At 42.2% G+C, this 20,483-nt stretch overlaps 1 protein-coding gene across 2 annotated transcripts in view; it reads left to right on the top strand.

The window, feature by feature from the left end:
- The window catches only part of LOC118368524 (leucine zipper protein 1), an 88,417-nt gene extending 69,908 nt beyond the window's left edge, over positions 1–18,509 (top strand). The window contains exons 4-5 of one of the 2 annotated variants that reach the window (XM_035752685.2): positions 9,306–9,586; positions 9,993–18,509. In XM_035752685.2, coding sequence (XP_035608578.1) covers positions 9,306–9,545 — 240 coding nt within the window. In that variant the 3' untranslated portion in view covers positions 9,546–9,586; positions 9,993–18,509. Of the gene's footprint in view, positions 1–9,055; positions 9,082–9,305; positions 9,587–9,992 lie in introns of those variants that run through there. The other variant, XM_052497054.1, reaches the window with a different exon arrangement.
- Positions 18,510–20,483: the final 1,974 nt, after the last annotated feature.

Genomic DNA, 20,483 nt, shown 5'->3' with positions numbered 1-20,483 from the left:
GCCTATAATAGTAAAATGCCTTTTCATGTAAAACGCATTACTGATGAGTGAAAATGACCTTGAAAATTAAACAATCTCTTTGCGCATCCTCAGAACTCTAGGTTACATTTACAGTCCGCGCTGTAAACAATGTAGGCTACTGTCAATGCCACGTAATGTCTGAAGGAGCAGTAGCTCAATGCGCCATACATAAATACAACGTTCTAAAGTGTGTTGTTTTTATTCAATGAAGCATTTCAAATATAATGGTATCCTTGTGTACCATGGACAATTCAATTTAAACTAATCTTTTTCATGGTTAAAATAGGTCTTTTAACGTCTGGTCGAATATGGGCATTTCCATCTAAAAGGACCCATAAGCGCCAACGGGAAGTTCATAGAAGCATGTGAATTTTGGGTGTCAAGTGAAAGAGTCCCAAAAAAAAATTCAACCCTTTTCCATCCCAAAAATGGGGTAAGCAAATGTTTGTATTTTCTGGTTGAACAGATGGAAAAGGGTCTACCAGAAAAAGTCTTAAAAGGTATTATAAATGCATCAGCACACAACAATGCTGAAGACCCCTGCCAACTAATATCAACAGTTATATTTGGACATTTTTTTTTGCCTTCTGTAAGTTTAAGAAACATTGCCTTGAGCCTTGTAATTCCGTTACGAAAAACCCACATATCTTTAAGATATTTGCTCATTTCTATCCCTCATGAGGAATGAGGATAATAAAAGTCAGAAATAAAGGTAGACCTACCAATTAGTTAGTGTTTTTACTGATATCAAGTTTGTTTCTGAATGAAGTGACTAAAACTCATTCTCTTACCAAATCGATAATGGAACTACCGACAAATCAGTAATGGAATTTCTGCAATTTTAATTGGCTACAATGGGAAATCATAGTAGTCCACTACTGTCCTACCATCCACTGGCATACTGTTATGTTCAGCTCCTCCTTTTTTTCTCTCTCTTTCTTGTGAAAACAGTCTGGGCCCGGTTTCACGATAGCTTACCCAATAAAAATACACTAAATCACTGATTTGGCACATAATTGCACACATTAGACTGCACATGAAATACACTGAGTGTACAAAACATTAGGACCACCTTCATAATATTGAGTTGAACCTCCTTTTGCCGTCAGAACAGCCTAAGTTCGTCAGGGCATGGACTCTACAAGCTGTCGGAAGCGCCTCTGAATGGTACACACACACAATCCATGTCTCAATTGTCTCAAAGCTTAAATATCTTTCTTTAACCCTGTCTCGTCCCCTTCATCTACACTGATTGAAGTGGATTTATTATCAATAAGGGATCATAGCTTTCACCTTGATTCACCTAGTCAGTCTGTCATGGAAAGAGCAGGTGTTCCTAATGTTTTGTACGCTCAGTGTATATGGAGACATTATAGACAGTAGCCTACAAGTAGCAAAATAGAACTCAATAGATTGAACATGAAATGGTTTTCAATATGATTAAATAGGACTATTGCCTACTGTTTTAAATGTTTATGTCGACTCGGTTTTCATTTGAACCACATTGTTATATGTCGCTATTTGTATCAATTGCAAAAACATTGGCAACTTTGTAATTATAGTCAACTTTGTTCTAAAGCTATTTCACCTCCACCTTACCTGACACCCTAGACCTACTGCATACTGCCCCAATAGGATGCAATCACCATCGCACTGCACACTACCATATCCCATCTGGACAAGAGGATTACCGATGTAGGAATGCGGTTAATTGACTACATCGGGAGTAGAGGTCGACTGACTAATCTGAATGGTCGATTAATTAGGGCCGATTTCAAGTTTTCATAACAGTCGGTAATCTGCATTTTTAGACATCGATTATGGCCGATTACATTGCACTCCACGAGGAGACAGGCTGACTACCTGTTATGCGAGTGCAGCAAGGAGCCAAGGTAAGTTGCTAGCTAGCATTATACTTATCTTATAAAAACGATCTTCACATAATCACTAGTTTAACTACACATGGTTGATGATATTACTAGTTTATCTAGCTTGTTCTGCATTGCATATAATCTATGCCGTGCCTACTTTATCACCGAATGACAGCCTACTTCGCCAAACGGGTAATGATTTAACAAGCGCATTCGCGAAAAAAGCACTGTCGTTGCACCTAACCATAAGCAATGCGCTGTTTATGACTTCAAGTCTATCAACTCCCGAGATTAGGCTGGCAATACTATAGTGCCTATAAGAATAGTCAAAGGTATATGAAATACAAATGGTATAGAGAGAAATAGTCCTATAATTCCTATAATAACTACAACCTAAAACTTCTTACCTGGGAATATTGAAGACTCATGTTAAAAGGAACCACCAGCTTTCATATGTTCTCATGTTCTGAGCAAGGAACTGAAACGTTACCTTTTTTTACATGGCACATATTGCACTTTTACTTTCTTCTCCAACACTTTGTTTTTGTATTATTTAAACCAAATTGAACATGTTTCATTCTTTATTTGAGACTAAATTGATTTTATTGATGTATTATATTAAGTTAAAATAAGTGTTCATCAGTATTGTTGTAATTGTCATTATTACAAATATATATATAAAAAGGCCTGATTAATCGCTATCGTCTTTTTTGGGTCCTCCGATAATCGGTATCAGCGTTGAAAAATCATAATTGGTCGACCTCCAATTGAGAGTCCATAGGGCGGCGCACAATTTTGCCCAGTGTCGTCCGGGTTTGGCCGTAAGAATCTGAATCTGTTCTTAACTGACTTGCCTAGTTAAATAAAGGTTAAATGAATGTAAAAATGTTAAAATACTCTTATCGCAGTCATTCGTCTGTGAGCTGCTCCACGGGACAACCAGTTGTTTGAGCTGCGCATGCTTGCTGCCCGACCGATAGTTCTGCTCAAACTAGGCTTTATGCGTCACACACATGGGGAATTGTACAGTATGTTGATAGGCTACTGCTGTTACGATTGACCCTTTTCTCCTCCCTCCTCTCAATCAGGCCCAGCTGTCGTTTTTTGTCTCTGGAGTGCCTCTGCTAAGGATTTTTTTTAGATTTTCACTGTAAAAAAGAAATACATTTTAAAAAGTGCTAAATCTTAGTGGCACTTCATTCTCCTTTTCACCTCATTTAACACCTGATTTACTAACAAAAGGCACATCTCAATAGGTGGTACAGGTATCCTCATGACATGGCACAAGTGGGGGTGGGTGGGACTTTTTTTTCTCTTGTTCTCTATTGCTCTGCTATTTTTCCTCAAGCAAAGGTGGCCAATTATTCCTTGAATGTCCTACTCCTTGAAGTTTGCAGTTGTCTTAAAAAAAAACTCTTATTTGCTCAAAACATATTTTTCCTTTAGTGTCTGTACTTTACTGTATTTATAATTGGGATATTGCTTTTCAACAGGAAACGTTAACAAAATCACTGGAGGACATCTTTAAGCTAACAAAGGGGTATGGCACACACCCCCTCAATTAGAGCACTGTGTGTACCTACTTTGCTATTTGGAAAATATAGTCCAGAAAACACCAACTCTAGCTTTCTGGTGTGTCCACTTTGCATGGGTGTTCAGACACTCTTTTTCACTGACGCCGGGCCTAAAACTTCAAGCTTAGCATAGCAGTTCTCCGAGCCTGATTCCTGGTGCTGAAGTCAGCACAAAGAGAAAAGGGTGGGACAAAAAAAGAGAGGGAGGATGAAAATGAAAAGACCTCAACAGGGAGGATTTTAGTTTTTTTACAAAAACCTCAAGCCCCCCCTCCCCCCTTTGCTCTTATTTTTTGTGCCAGAGCTTACCAACTGTGACCTGCCAGCCGGTGTGCTATTCCTGACATAATTGAAGATGGGCATTGTTCAAAGGCACACCTCCGTGTAGCTGGCCTCCATTTGACTCCATTTCCCACAATGTAGTGCAGACAACTGGTGTCAGATATTTAGCTGCTTATTAAGCATGGCATGTAGTCTGGTCAGTTACGTCTGAGAGAAGGCGGACTGTCTGACACAGTCTCACTTTTATTAAAACGGACACGAGAGACGAGCTTGTTCACATTCACTGGTTGAATGTGAGTCAATCTGATATGTACTGGCACGCAGATAAGCATGCGTTCGATATGAATAAAATGTCAATTCACGTCGCTATAATGCTTTCTAGAATTGTGTTTTATTTGGTTTTTTTTAGCCCATAGACGTCTGTTTTTTTTTTTTGTCACTCAAATATCACATGAAAACCTCAGCTCTTAGCCAAAAGGACCTCATTATTCCTCTCCCTCTCGTATCCACATCCACTTGCAGTGGGGAGGCACATCTATACGTTATACAGGGCCTCAAATAGATCGACAACTGCCCCCTCCCCCATGCCCCCTCATCCATCAGCCATGTTCATATTTATCTTCCATGGCGCATATCTTATGAAGGGGAAACAACAAGCTTATTGTTAAAGCTGTCATTGGAATGGTGTGTCTGGGCTGTTTTGTGTCTGCTTCATAGCCCACACTAGCTCAAGTTATGCTTCTTTAATACAAGCACTAAGCAGGCATGACTAGATCTATGGGTTGTCACACAACAGTGATGCTTGTTGTGGTTGTAGCCTCTGAACTGTACATTTCTGAGTCCAGCTAATTATGAGGGGTCTGGTCAGGGGTCAAGGAGGTCAGGGCTCCCTCTTTAACAGAGCTGCGGATGTGTCATTGTCTAATTTGGTTGGTTGGCCGACGAGGCTCTGTTTGATCGTGTGCAACTCAACTCACCCAGCTCCTCTCGCAGTCAAAACAAACACAGGGCTCCGATGCTAAGGTCACCAGCCCTCCACCAACCTTTTCATCTCCCGCCGAGCAAGACATTAAATAAATAACATGCCGGCAACACGGCCCTTAGATCTATAATTGCTGTCACACTCTGCTTTATAATGCCCCCAATAGCCCCTCGTTAGCCATCAGTGTGGGGGGGGTCTTTCCTCTTTTGTTTTCTATTGCTCCTTAGTTAAGCAAAGGGGGGGCTGATGACATCACATTTGACCATCAAACCAACTCCTTGAATGCCCTGCACCTTGAAGTTTGGGGTTGTCAAAAAAAAAAAAAGCCACTGTTGCTAAAAACATATTTGTTTTTTACCCATTTAGTGTGTGTACTTTATTGTATTTATAATTGGGATATCCCCTTTATATCAGGAGCGGTTAAAGAATCGCAGGAGGATGCATTTGAATGAAATCAGCCTAACACGTAAACATCACCCCCCCCCCAAGAGGCCCTTTCAGCGTCCCATACCTCTATGGGCTCTCTGCCCTCATCCCTACCTGAATGAGTCCCATTCGTTTAACTGAGCGAGAGAGCGAACCATCAGGGTCATTAACTCAAGTCAATTCCAGCACGTGAACTTAACATTAACACGGTCCAGTTCATTCATCTTATCCCCTCCATCCATCCTCTTTCCCATTACTCACATTAGCCCTCCCTGATAGGATGAACTCTTTCCATGCAACCGACTTGTTCCTGAAGTGCAAAACCAGCTGTGTGCTGCTGATGAACTACCTAATTTGTTGTGATTTTTTTTTTTGTGTTCCAATCACTCATTGTTGCCTCTGCGCCCTCCCAAAGGGAATATTGTTATAAATCAACAGTGCTTGTTTCCAAAATGCCTCTCTCTCTGTTAACTTCACCAAAGGCAGTCGTCCTCTCTTATTCCAGTTGTGTCGTTAGTATTCGTTAGAAAAGGGCTTGAGGCATCATTGTAGTGTTTTTACAGTTACAATGAGCCATTGATTGGGTGAAGGGCAATAGGATGGACAGTAATTGCACATCTCCATGACAGTTGACAATATAGAAGGGAATTACAGTTGACCATCAAAACCACCATGGACAGCTCTCATTTTGTCTATGCTAGGGCTGTCCCCGACTAAAATATATATATATATTGGTCGACCCAGAGTCGTCCTTTTCTTTCGACCAATCGATTGGTTGAAAAAAAGTCCATATATAGACAGACCCTATGTGTTTGAATAAAATCAACTACATATGCACTGAGTTGTCTGATGCTTTAAGCACACTATTTGATTTAAGATTAAATAATGAATTACTGTTTGGAACAGTGTAAACAACACTAAAATTATAAGTAATACCAGTCTGTTCTGTCAAAATGTGTAAAGCCTTTATTACAGCATAGCAAAGATTAAAAACAGCAGAATCTGTGAAATTGCTTTATCTGACATTTTGCCGTTGATTGAGGCCTGGTGGTCACGGAATCAGTAGTCTATTAAACAATCACTCAAACAGACAACAGATTCAAGATCTGTCTTTATTTCTGTAGATATATTTGGCTTATTTATAAAGCCAGGCACATTTAAGTTAGGCTATTGATTATAGACCTAATTAAGTTGGTTTCCTCTCCTAAATTTTCTTAGACACGTTTGGCTAAAGCAAGGGTTGTTTCCTCGTCTCTGCTGCCGCCGCCGCATTGTTCTCAATCCCAATATGCTGGTTAACTTTGCTGTTATGCACATAGCAACATAGGGAAAGGTGCCAATTCTACGGCGCGCTGAAGTTTATGATTGAGGACCGCGGACAGCGACCGCAACCAATGACGGGGAGAAAACACATTTGTTATAAAATGATATTAGATTTATTAGTGTTGCACAATTATTTTTACTTAAATTGTATATGGTTATATTATGTATCGTATGTCTTTGAGTGGTGGACTGTGCCACCCCCCCCCCCCGTAGCCTGGATCAGTCAACTTGAGACGGGCGCGAATCAGACCGGTGTCTTGTGCACCTGGTGTCTTGCAACTGCTCGACTAAAGAAATCTCGGTCGACCAAACAGCCTATCGACCAAACCATTGACAAAATAGTCGGCCCTAGTCTACACACAGCTCTGCTGTCCCAGGGTGATGTTTCATTTACAACGTTTGCTATATCAGTGAGTGTTTAACAACCATGCACAGTAGCTCTGCCTATCACGAGGCCTCTTTCTCTGATCATTGATCAGCCATAGTTTTAGCGTCCATTTTTCTATCAGTTGTTTTCATAGAAATTGATCTTGAGCCAGACGTTTTAACCTCTGCCTGTTATGACCTCTGTCAGGCTAACCCCACATAATCAATAGCCACTGAAGAGAAGACCAAGCAATTTGATGTCCTTCAGTACAGAGGGTGACTATCTGTCAGTAGATGGCTATTTATCTCATGTCATTTATTTGGTTGTCATTTGTTTGACCCCTCATCATAGAGATCCGAGGGGACATCTCTTATTCCATTGAAAGGTCACATTCGTGACAGCATTATAGCATCAGATTATAAGGGTCTCTGTGTGGTTTTAATGGCCAGTGGGAAAATGGCGACTGACTGCGTACAGCCTCACCAACTCTCCATTCTCACCTCCAAGTACAGCACAGAACGTCAGTGTTGTTTTTTGTAGCCCACTGTAAAACTAAGAAACCTCAGATGGTATGTGAATGGGCTGTGAACTTATGGTTGGCTGTGGACCATAGCTCGATCTGTCTGATTGCGATACGAAAACATCCTTTGTGTGAGTCAGTCAAACTCAGTGGCAACAAGGTGAAATGCATGGCCCATGCTGTCATTCTGGTTGGTTTTTGCCCGACTTGACCTAAAAAGCCTGGAAAAACAATCTGCGCTGGAGCTAAACTTGGACGATTCCACGGAGGAGAGCTGGTTGGTGGTTTAAACATCAGAGGAGATCCCAATGGCCTGTAAGAAAAGTGATTGAGAAATGGGTTCCACAAGGTATGTTAGACCTATTAAAGTCTTCCCTGGACAAAGACCTCAAAACATAAATTTTAATAAGCGGATTGAATTAAGGCTTCTCTGAAAAGTATTACCTTGGGTGTAATGAGCATTGTCTGCTTGGAGACTAGCTTTTGGCGCACTTCGCTTCTAACATGGAACGTAAGTGATGTACTTCTGAAACGCAACCAAAATTAGACAGCTTTCATGTCAAAGCAATGGCATGTTTTGCAAGGCATGTAATGCATGTAACACTCCATGTGTGTTGGCCTCGAGGTAACCTGGGTAGTTGGCCATGATTCTGTGCTGTAATATAAGCCAAAACGTTTTCATGACTTCTGCCTGAAGGGGTGTTTTCAGAACTGAGTGATTTTTCTGAGGCTTTGTCAAAAGTATATTGTCTTAACTCCAGAAATACACCCCACCCAAACTTTTTCCTTTTATCTCGAAACAAAAAGTGGGGCCAGATTTGATGTCTAGTTTTTTTGTTTTGTTACTAAAAAAACATATCAGCCCCCAATCATAAGGTATTTGAGTGAAGCAGGAACAAAGCAGGTTTGTGATGAGGGCTTCAGCACTTGGCGTTCCCAGTACATTTCCTCTGCTCATGTGGCAGATCAAATTGCCTAACCAACATTTATAACGTTCCGACATTCCACAAGCAGAAATATTTTCTGAAATTAAAATGTAGTTATGGGAAAATGTCCCTAGTAGCTTCTGGGGTTTTTATACTCATTGCCTTAGTTAAGCCACTCAGCTGAAAGACTTAAATAACCTATATTTGTAGGCCCATCCAACCCGGAACCTTTTTAATAAACTTTTTCTAGAATAAGGAGTCATCTCCACTATCCACAGGAAAATGTCAAGAGTTGCAGCTTCAATGGCTCAGAAAATAATCCTGTGGTTTGGTGATGAAAAGAATTCCCCCAAAAAGAACATGACCATTGTACATTTGGTGTTCATGAAGCATAATATACATATGGTTACACTCAAAACACAGTATAACCCAACTCTTCAGCTGTAATGCTGTAGTCAATGCAGAATGTGCCCTGGTCATTTCTTCCCTTTGGGATGAATAGAACAGGAAGTTGCCATCTTGGATCTGCCCTGCCCGTTTGGCAGCCCTTCGCATTGTAACAGGCTTCTTGTCTGCCTGCCCGTCTTCCCCAGGAGACGCAGAGCGGCCATTAAGGGCAATTAGCAACGTTCTGCTGCGGTAGGCAGGATGGGATTCCAGCGGCCTGTCATTAATTACAGTACTACAGCCTTTTTCAAACTGAAATCATAGGCCTTTGCTTTCAGACGTTTACTAACTGCACTGTCATCTCTCACTTTCCTAGAACAAGGTCATTGAGGTTGCGTGAAGGTATGCAAGCAAGTTTTATAGGGTGCTCATTTGCTAGTCGAGACCCATATAAATTATAAATTCCTCACTGGGGTGTCTTGTTTTCGGTCTAAGGTTTTTTTTTTCTCCCTCTGTTTTGTGGCAAAATCCACAGTCGCAGCGGCTTGCCAAGATTTCACTTCTTCTCACAGACTGTTGAGTTAATGACCTATAAGTGTTTGTTGTTTCTGTTTCACTGTGACTAGGCTGCTGACAACACTAACCCCAGCTCTTGGTCACGGAGGACGAGGCCGGCGCCCAGTGACCTGGGTACCTACGAGAGGGAGAGAGTGAGGAGCTCCAGGCCTGACCTAGGGGCCAGCAGAGGAACGGGAACCACGGCTTCCAGACCAGAGCTGTGGTCCAGTAGGGGTCAGGCTGGCCATACGGAGAGGATGACCGGGCGCGGCAATCGACCATGGAGCAACCGTCAGACCGACAACTAAACCGGCCAACCGTCTTAGTAGCTCCGCTTCATAATGTCCAGGTAGGATATTACATTTGACATTTGTGTCATTTATCCAGAGCCACATGTCAGAGGAGCCTGCTTTCTAATTAACAAGAGTATCTTTAATTTTTTATATAGTTTCTGATAAAGTGTATACAGGTTGATACTGTATAGTGTTATCACCTGACGATAACATGAAAGATTATCTTCTCATCTCACTGAAACTGTGTAATAGCCATGACTATTACAACTACTGTATTTTTATGGTGGGAATCTTTTTAGAACTCCGTCAGAGGATAGAAATGTGACTCCAGACTGAGCCACTAGTGACTGCTTGACTGCACTTCCTACTTTAATCAAAGGAAGTGTAAGTTTTACTCCTACTCGAATGACGCCACCCAGCCCTCTCTTAGTATACGACTTGTGCACTCTTTTTTTTCCCCAGAGCTCTCCATGCCCCCAAACTGCTTGGAGCCCCTCAACAAGGAGAAATGTACTGTATCAAGCATATTTAAATCCCCGAGCAACAGCAGTCACAGCCATACAGAAGAATAACAACTCTCAAGTCCCTGTCCAGCACCTACCCATGCTTCTCGGAGTGCAAAAAACAAGATTGCCGCCCTCTGAAACCTTCAACCACACCCTTCCATTTGCACAGACACAACATCAGTTGTATTATAATATGCCCATATACAGTATCGCTCTGGTGTGGACCTCACCACCAGTGAATGTATCCTCTTCCGCATCTTCTACTACCAGATGTATTATAATGTATTCCTCAGACTCGACAAGGGAGAGATGATCACTTGGGTGACTGGGCCTAGAGGTGTGTGGGGGGGAGAGAAGAGGAGAGACACAGGAAGGAAGGATTTGTTGTCTTTCGGAGTGGACCGTTACAAGACCTCACTTTGGAACTTCCCAGCGGAGCTGCACAAAGGATGGACCCATGTGACCAGAAACGGGGAGCGAATTACTTGGATTAAAAATAAATCTACTCTGATCTTTGATTTATTCAAACTTAATTTGGTGAGCGCTTAGACCATGCATTTGCTTTATACTGACAACAAGAGAACGACCAATATGAGTTTAATCGCCTATACTGATACTGATTTTTGGAGGTCAAGGAGGCCGATGGACAATGTTTTATGCCGATAATTAATATAATTAAATTTGAGCATTTTGATAAATTCCCAGAGACAGCCATAAATCAATTATACAATCAATTGTACTTTAAAAACAAATCTATCTACATAACATAATGGTAATCAGTTTTGAATGCTTAATCTCTTGATAAACTGGGTAAATCAAGATGGCATAGGCTTGCATACTCACAATACAGGTCAAATCATACCCAATAAGACTGCATGCATTCAGCTTTTGAACTAATTTGGGCTCATTTCAATGATCTATGGGTCTACAGATGACAATCTGTTTCCCTTCCATTTGGGACCATGTTAGCCTCAGGGAGTAAACTTGATTACTTTTAAATTCAGAAATGATGTTTGTGGGAAAAACATACATAGTGATACCATTCTGTTTTTTCAATGGCATTCAATGAATCATTGAAAAAAGGTGCAAGTGTTAAGTTTGTTCCACTTGAGGGAGTCTGACCAGAAGTCAGAGACCACTATGATGACACACCAAATGTGTTTGATGAATCCTTTTTGTCTTCTTCGAATGCCTCTTAAGAGGGAAGTAATCTAAAAGTAATCATATTGTTACTGATTACAATGTTGGACAGGTAACTAACACATTCCATTTAGAAAGTAGTCTACCAAACCCTGTTAGGCCTAGTGATCAACAAAATGTTAAAAGAAGTAGCCTATTGTCTTCTTTTATAAAGACGTCCGCTGCCTCCTTAAAGGTGCTACACATAGGATTTTTCGGAATTGTTGCATTGTAATGACAGAAAATGTTCATAATAGAGTGGAATGAAAGTGTTTCACAGTATTACTTATCTGCCAGTGTTGTGATTGGCTGTGATATTCGCCTAGTGATTTCTCCCGCCAGAGCTGCATGTTGTCAAAATGGGAAAGCTGTTTTGACTTTGTGGCTATGTTATCTAGTGGAAAAGGGGTCAATCGGACAATGTAGAAGTCGCTCCGTCATTTACTGGTTGTTAAAATTCTACACTGTTCACTCAATTTCAGTTTGTGAGAAAACAAGCACTTAACAGTGTAGGGCAGTGGTCACCAACCTTTTCTGAGTCGAGATCACCTTGAGTAAAAAATGCAAGCAGAGCTCTACCGCTCTTTTTTTTAACATGACTTTAAAAAATCTTGAGGTTTGTGCAGTAGGCTATAGGCCCAATACATTATCACTGCATATGGACTATGCTTGAATTGCCGTGCCAATGTTGTTCTTCTCATTTTGGAACTATAGGTATATGATCACACTGGTAGTAGATCATTTGTCGTATTACTTGAGAGGCTGAGTGAGCATACTTTTTTTTTTACTCGACTGATTGCCTGGATCTATTGGTCAGTCTGAGGAGGGAGCGAGCAGCGGTGAGGTTGACCCTCACCCGACTCACCGTCCCTTCGCTCTCCCTCCCTCTGCTGTGAAAATGGGACACAGTCTTCCATCTGATGGCGAAACTCAAGTCGCACTGCATTATTTCTGCTTCATGCAATATTTCATGTTGCCAGAGAAAATGAAATATTCCTTGATATTAAAAAAGACAAGCCACGACTAATAACAACGCAGGCTTTGCTGTACTCATTTATTGCAGCAGCAGTGCTGGTTGTAGCGTGAGTGGAAGTAGGGAGAAAGTGCATTTTATGGCTTATAAAAGGTGTTGAACAGTGTGTTGACAGTGCTGAATAGCAACTTAAACATGAACTTACTCATAAAAACAGAAACTCTTTGATGTATTTGTTGAGTCTCTCTAGTCCATGGTTTTAAATGTTTTTTTGAAATCTCACAGTATCAGCTTTGCTTCTTTTTACAGTCTCTTGCTCAGGGAAACAGTGCAGTGATCTGAGCTATCTGATTGGACATCCGGTAGGCCTATAGGTGCACTTGAATTGCTTTCTGGGCCTGCCGGGTAGGTCGGCGTTCTACTTTCAGACACATGAAGTGGTTCAAAATGGGATTAATTTGCCTTCCCATCGCTAGGGCTGCTGAATCAGGTAAACTTACCGTCAACAGCGAGAAAGCAATAAAAAAATACAAATAGGAACGCAAGGCTTTATCATTTTTTTTTTTTACAGAAATGTTTGGTGATTGACTAGAAATGCTTGGAGATCAACCAGTCGCTCGCAATCGACCGGTTGGTGACCACTGGTGTAGAGGGAATCATTGTACCATCTAAATCGCTGTGAAATATCTTTTCAAAAACAACAAAAAATATTTTTTCCAGCTGTTTGAAGCTGGTGGACAAAAACCAAAAGTTAAAGGTGTGAGAAGTAAAGTGTGAGCCTCCACCTTGTTATGGTTAAATGGGATGCTGGGGAGGGGGAGATTTGTTTTGAATGCGGCCGAGTGCTGTTGCAATTGACCTAGCTTCCAACTTGGGAGAAATTCGAGGTGTAGCACCTTTTTAAGAGAAAATACACCACTCAGGACTCATGTAGCCAGGCAGTTCGAGAGAAGAAACCACTGGTCACTCATGTAGTCATTTAGCAGTGAATTATTAACCCAATTTTTGGTGACAATCAGCTTTGAAATGAGCATGTCTTGAGGTTCCTTGAGGACATGCTAACTAGCAATGGGTGGTGCCGGCTTGCAGGAGTTTCACACGAGAGGCAAGTGCGCTGAGGCTTTAAAGGGGAAACCGGCTGCGCCGATAGAATAGGAAAGGCTAATATCGGCACAAAATATTGTCCCGACCGACTATTGGTCGTTCTTTACCGACAACCATAGCATTTTTGCAGGGTTTTATTTTGCACATTGCGCACACACACACACGCACACCTAAAGCCATTTTTAACCCACAAAACATGACTATCGCCCCAGGGAATGCATAATGTCGGCCTAAAAGAGGTTTGAATGTAGGGCTTTGCGGAGGTTTGCATGTTTCTACGTACTGTATAAGAGGAGCATTTTGAAGTTGTGTGCCTCCTGCATGCCCTCTGCTTTAAGAACAACGAAGATAAGGACCCTGTCGTAGATGCACATTCTTATTTACTTATAGGCTGCATACAACATATCATCTTCAACACCAGTACCGAAGCATTACGGAAGTTGGTAGCCAAGGACTTTGATCAAACCTTCAAATTGTGCTTCATTTTGTTTCTCAGTCATTCACTCCATGTTGCTCACCATCACCCCCCCCCCCCCAACTGGAATTGTGGAATAGAGCGGATTGTCTGTTTGGACAAATGGCAGAAAAGAAGGTCCACCCCTTTTGTCTGCACTCAATGAATAATTGAATGCACGTATTTTAGCTTGGGGGGGGGGGCATATACTGAATATTAGTCATCTGGAGGAGGACTACTATTCCTAGGGTGCTTTGCTTCAGCACACCTCCCTCCCTGGACTGGACACAGAATGGAGGCTCTGACTGGAACTGCTGACCTGGATCTAGCTGTAAACTCTGCAGTGCTGCTGTGAACAGCCAATCCAGCACAGGAAGCAAGGCATTGGGCTCGTGTTGTCCAATATCCACAAGGAACAATCAGTCCAAATGTACGCGACTGGGTTCGCAGTGCGAATCGTCTCAACTCAACTTGTTTTTTTGTTTTTTCTATAGAAATGTATTTTGTTTTAATATTAAAATTTGACTTTTTGTTGTTGGATAAGGGAGGGTTTGGTGTCACTCTGGCCAGAAACCTAGAAATCAAGGGGGTGCCATAGAAACACCACCAGCCTAGTTTTGAGGTCTGATATACTCTTACATATACACACTGCAATATTCATACAGGCAATACTCTGTGAACTCTAAACTCCTAACTACAAACTCTGGTAGGAGGGGTACCATATCGCTTCAGGAATGGCAGCTGAACCTGAGAATGACCTTTGCTTGTTGGCTTGGCTGTCATTGTAAAGCAAAAGAGCTAATTAATCTCCCCCTTAGATCCTATTGGAGAGTCACTGTATTATTACGCCATGCGATGACTAGGACGTTGGATCCAGAATGGGGTAATACAGGTGTTAATACAGTTTGTATCGTTCTACGGCCAGCTTGTTCACTAGTTCTCTTAGAGGTCTCACCAGTCAGATCTCAAGTTTCCTATGCGAGATTGACCAGAGAGGTAGGAGTTTCCCCATGATACCGGTCAGTTGTTGTAGTTTAGCTTTACCTGTATAGTACCAGCCAACCAGCATTTTCACTGTAGCTTTCATATTTATTAATTATTTACTACAAAATGCATATACCTATTTTTCATTGTGAACTTTGCAGTTTGGTGATGGGGACCTATCATTTACAGGCCTTTTTAGATTTCATAGCGTATTGAGAATGGGAAATGGAAGAAGTCATCACACAGAATACAAAAATAATGACCCCCGACCCTGAAATCACCACCTTGTATTCCTCTAACCCTGTGGAAATTGGAGGTGCAATTACCCTACTGCTATCTAGCAATTTACGTGTTTACCTTTTTAAATAATTATTCCTCCACTTACTGTCAATGCTGTGTGTGTGATAATCCTGGTCTAGAATTATGAGAGGAAGTTTTAGTCAATGTTTGTCTACTGGTTATTGTGTGGACAAGTATAATGAATGCTCATTACACATTTGCAAAGATTTTTACATTTGGAGAGAATATTTTATAGAAGAACATTTTCCAGAAAATACCAAGAACTTCCAATCTTTTGAATTGAAAAGTTTTGTTTTGGGACCCATAAACAAATGTTCGCTGCCCAAAATGTTCTGCCCTTTCCATTCGCCTGTTAGAAGGGCTCCGGCTCAGCTCAGCTCAGCATCATAAAGCATTAGTGTTGCCATGTGGTCCCTTACATGGCTACTGGCCCGTCTGCGAACATGTGTTTAGTGCAAACGCACACCGCTTGATGCTGTTCAGAAGCCCTGGGCTGATGTGCCAAGGGCTACGTGACGACTTGGCCCCGCGACCAGTCCTCCTCGGTTACCAGCATGACGACCGCCAGCCGGCCACTCATTCCAAATCTGTATTTCCGACCTTGTCACTTCTGTCCTGCACAGTGGTTCTGAGAAGGGAAGAGTACAGTGGTTCCAGTTTCCCCCCCCTTTCTCTCCTCCTTCCCCTACCTCAAGAATGCCTTGATTCTTAACGCCCGTGATAAGCAATGCTAGTTCTGAGAGCCGTTTTACAGGCTGCCAAAGCTTGCCAGCAGACACTGATATACAGCTCCCGGGTAACCGAAAGGTCGAAGGTCAAGGCTGGAGCTAATCGCGTCTTTCCCTTTGACTTTGGAGGGTTATAAATACTGGGGGGGGGAAATCGAGACGATTTGGCAGCGTCCAGCACTAGCCCGAAACAGAGGCAGTCGATGGGTGTCCAGTCAAAACTGGCCCGCTCTGATGTGCCAAAATCCACATGCTAGTGGTTGTTGTCCATCATAGCCAAGGGATTTATGTATAATGCTCATATTAAAGTGTCTGTGCAGACTCTCGATGCAAATCACTCACTGGGGATATTTTGATAGTACCGTAGGTTAAATTGAGCTTGAGCTCCTTTTTAAGAAGGTACGGATTCCGGAGCTCCGTGTCAAAGTTGAGCCCAGAACACATGCACATCAACGGTCATAGACGTACGTCGCCCTGGGTCGGGTATCATCATATCATTAATCCTATGATGCAAGGCCAGCACCCCTTCCCCCGCCATTCAGTCTCCCCTGCCCCCCGACACTCCGAGGGGGGGGGTCCCCAGGATGACAGCAGCTGTCGGAAACCATAGGTTTAATGTGCTCTCCAAGGGTCGTCCCAGAGATGGGCTTCAAACGTTTTTAAAAGGCAAGGCTAAAACTCCACTCCCCCCTACATGGCCCCTGTGTACATGAACACTTCACTGTAACGTTACCATAACTTCCACTGCTGACTGGCCTCGCTATGCCCGTCTAAGGGTTAGCAAGAGGAGTGGATGTGCGTTGAGGAGCTCTGATTTGGGGAAGAGGATGTGTCATCAGGACCCCTTACCACAGAACGTCCTCAAGTGCAAACTGGGTATTAACGAATGTTTTGGAGTCTTTCCAGGCTCCACACGCAGCTGGAATTGAAAATAAGGCATTGCAGGATTTCAAAAGGGCAAAATGGTTCTGAAGTCTCCAGATGTCTCTGTTTGGGTATATTTTGTCTGCTGTATGGAGATTGTCCGATTAGGTATGATAGGAGAAAGACTAGGTTTAGACAGGGAGAACCTCCCACCATTTTGAGATGAGAACAGAACGGTTAACTCTCCTCATTCTGTAACTTCCTGGTGTATAAACATCTGTTATTTACACGTCATTGTTTTTTCCTCTCTTACAAAGTAGCGGAGAATGTACTTAACGGAGGGAGGCTAAGAGACCGGAAATGGCTCTTTGGAATGAGTTGGCATTGGTCCTCAAAGGCCTCCTTTGTAATTGGAGGGTTCATGGTGTCAATGGACTTCAGAAACGGTAATCTGCACTTAACCAGCACTTAACTTAAGACCCTACATAAGTAAGCCCCCTTTTGTCAAAAGTCACTTTTGCGTGTGTCCCTGACTATTTTATTCCACTCTTTGTGATTATTTTTCTTTGCTGAATGTATGGTCATCAAAGGTTGTGAATGTTTTTTTTTTTTTTTGCACCGGCCAAATTGAAATTGATTGAAAGCAACAACTCGTCCGATAGCGTGAGGAGTTGTAGACTGTTATTGTACAAATTATTATGGAGTCCTTCATTTCTAAAAAAACAATTTTGATGATTTCGTGAGGCATGGCACTCGATCACATCCGTGTCTTTGCCTTCTAACATTGTGGCAAAATCATTCCACAGTGTTTCCATTTTACAGTCCCTTGAGGCAGCGCCAGTGTTTTCCAAGATGGATACCCTGTCTCTTTGACTATTTGTGCTGAAATAAGGAGAAATATTAAATTTGAGGGTTTTTCTTTTGTTTTCCGCCCATGTATTTTTGTGTCAGTTTTGTAAAACAAAAGATGTCTTATTTTGGAAGCTGTATCAGAGATTTTATTTAAGAAAATCTTGTAATTTTGTAAAGTGGGCCTTATTGAAATATATTTAGTATTTGTCCTCTTTGATTGTAAGGATTTCATTTTTGCTAGATACTGTATGCATCTTTCTCATTAATGCATTCCTGGAGAGTACTTTCCCCTTTTTGTTTTAGTGCAAGAGATGTCTCATGACCTTGAGCTATGAGATGGCAAGAGGAGAGAGACATGTCAGAAGCCAGCCTTGTGTCATAGTCATTGAAGAATGAGAGTAATGTACATTTTATCAGGAGTGGGTCTGCTAGGAGTCAACAGTCTTAAGTCATTTGCCATGTGGCGTCCTGTTTTATTAGCGGTTCAGGAATCATTCAGTCGGTCCAGGTTTTTTTGCTACTCTGCCCCCCCATAAATTCAGGGTTTGTTCATCTTGTGTGCTGTTTGCAAATGCTGCCAAAGAAAAAGATGTTTAGGCCTCAAGACACACACACATACTTATGAAGAACTGGAGATTCTCCAACACACACCCACTCCCACACACACAGGGGAATTTGGCCTGTAAAATCAACTAGGGGGGGTTGGAAGTCATGTTTTTATATTGCAGTGTGTTTATAGATGGATAGCAATGCTTCTGAAATGGGGGGGGACTGAACGTTGTAACGAAGAGAGAAATGTATGTTATGAAATCAGATCAAAAAGGTTATTCTGGGCGTCGCTGCGCCAAGCTTTTCTGTGCCGGTAATACACAGCAAAACGGTGCGGGATGCTTTTCTGTCCTCGAGTAATAATACATTTGTGCATGTTTAACCTTCCCGCACTCCTGCATGTAGGTCTCTCAAAGCTGCCAACTGTACAGCGGACTATGTATTCCAATCAAATAAAAATAAAAAAGCAACTTGTTTGTAACCTTGTTTTTGTGTCCGTGTCGACTATACTTTGCACCTGTACTGTGTATGCCTCTGTGTTACGGGAAAGTGTAAAAGTCCACTCGACAGTGTTTTTACATTTTTGTTTCGAGGCCTCTGCATGCTTGGATTTGACAGCGCCACTCCCTAGCACGTGCGAGTGCACTGCACGCGAGTGCGTTTCGGGCGAGAGCAGCAATTCCATTGCTTTTATATCACCTGCAATTGAGACTTGGCTAAAGAGAGGCTTTTGACGACGTGGAAACCACAAACCCTTGTGGAATGCCCAGTCAGCACACTCACCTTGCTATTAAACAGCACTGCCTGGCTGTGAGAAGGCTAGGATTGTTCCCCGACGGTCTTGCATCAAGCAGGTCTTAGTGACAGGGTTATAGTGGGGCTGGTGGCTTGGCTCAGTCACGTCGGCTGCAAACTTGATGGGTTGGCCTTGCTCAGACTAATGGGCGGCACTTTATTTGAATGGTGTGCAGCGCATCTACAGATGGACTGTCAGTAACATTTCAACTCTCTACTCACCTTTAATCGTGTCCTAACCATGAACTTAACCCTAATCAGCAGTTGCTTATCAACAAATATGATAGTATGCGCAATCTGGGATATCCAAATGAGTGCATTTGACACAAGTTGTGATAGCATGGATATTTCTTATGAGTTTGTCTGCACACAACAAAAAATCTAAACCGTTGTATAACCTGAGTGTGAATTAAGCCATTGATTGAACTCTGGAAAAGTGGGTCACAATACAACAACAAAAAGGTTCCGGGGGACCACCGAGTAGGTTAAGGCCTCGATTCAATCCGTGGTGCGATTTAATTTTTAAAGGTAAATTCCCATTGAGGCGCCATATGAAGTGTTTACAGTAAATGCAGTCTTAGGGAACGAGGGAACATTGCCTTCAAATTTCAATCGCGCGGATCTTTAGTGCTACGGATTGAATCTAGCCCTCAATCAAGACCCCGTATCCGCAAAATATCTGAGTAGGATTGCTGATCAGGACCCCACCTGTCGATATAATCGTATCAATTTGGATCTGAAAGGCCAACCTGATCCTAGATCATCACTCCTACTTATATGCTTTATGGATATGGATCTAGGGGTTAAAAGGTCTCATTCAAGGTCATCATTTCTCAAAAGGTCATGTCGTAGGGAGGGACTTACTTGTGAATTTCTGAGCAGTTTTTCCTATGAGTATACTGGCATGGGTGACCTAAATAGTATGTGTGAAGTCAAGCATGCAAATAAATTACTATGCAAGTTGGTACGGAGAAAGAACTCCATTTCAACCACCAAATTTGGAATTTGAAAACCATGGCAGTTTAATTTAGTAAATATTGCTAAATTGTTAACAGGTTGTTATGCGGATGTGACTGGTGTTTCAAGTGGTTCCAGAACTAAAATGAACGTAAGCTTACATGACTCTTGCAACATGTTAGTACCTGCCTTTTGGCATCTACTACAATGTGATCTCCTAAGGATTTTCCATCAATTCTACTATCATCCTGACTTGGGTTTGAGTATCAATAGTGTAGGCCACGTGTCAAACTCATTCCATGGAGGTCCGAAGGTCTGCGGGTTTTCACTCCTATGTACTTGGAATTACGGTCACTGAATTAGCAAGGAACCACCCTCACATGGTTGTCGAAAAAAAAAATTAGGCCCCCCGTGGAATGAGTTTGATACCTCTAGCTGATTCTTGGAACTGTCACGTGACAAGAGTCTGGGTACATTTCCAGGCTGCTTTGTGAGTCACACAGGTGTTGGAGATTTGTTCAGACACGCTGAAGGCAGCCTCCTTCAAAGCTTTGTGTGACATATCTCGCAAGCAGGGAGACATACACCTGCCCATAGGAGAAGAAAGTTCTGAACTCCAATGGAAACAGTGTGTGTATAGATAATACAAAGCCCACCAGCCACCCTGAGCCCCATGGTAAACCACACATGGAAATAACCCAGTGCCAA

Source organism: Oncorhynchus keta, chromosome 35 (genome assembly GCF_023373465.1).
Source record: "Oncorhynchus keta strain PuntledgeMale-10-30-2019 chromosome 35, Oket_V2, whole genome shotgun sequence".
NCBI lineage: Eukaryota > Metazoa > Chordata > Actinopteri > Salmoniformes > Salmonidae > Oncorhynchus > Oncorhynchus keta.
This window is presented reverse-complemented; position numbering and strand designations above follow the sequence as displayed.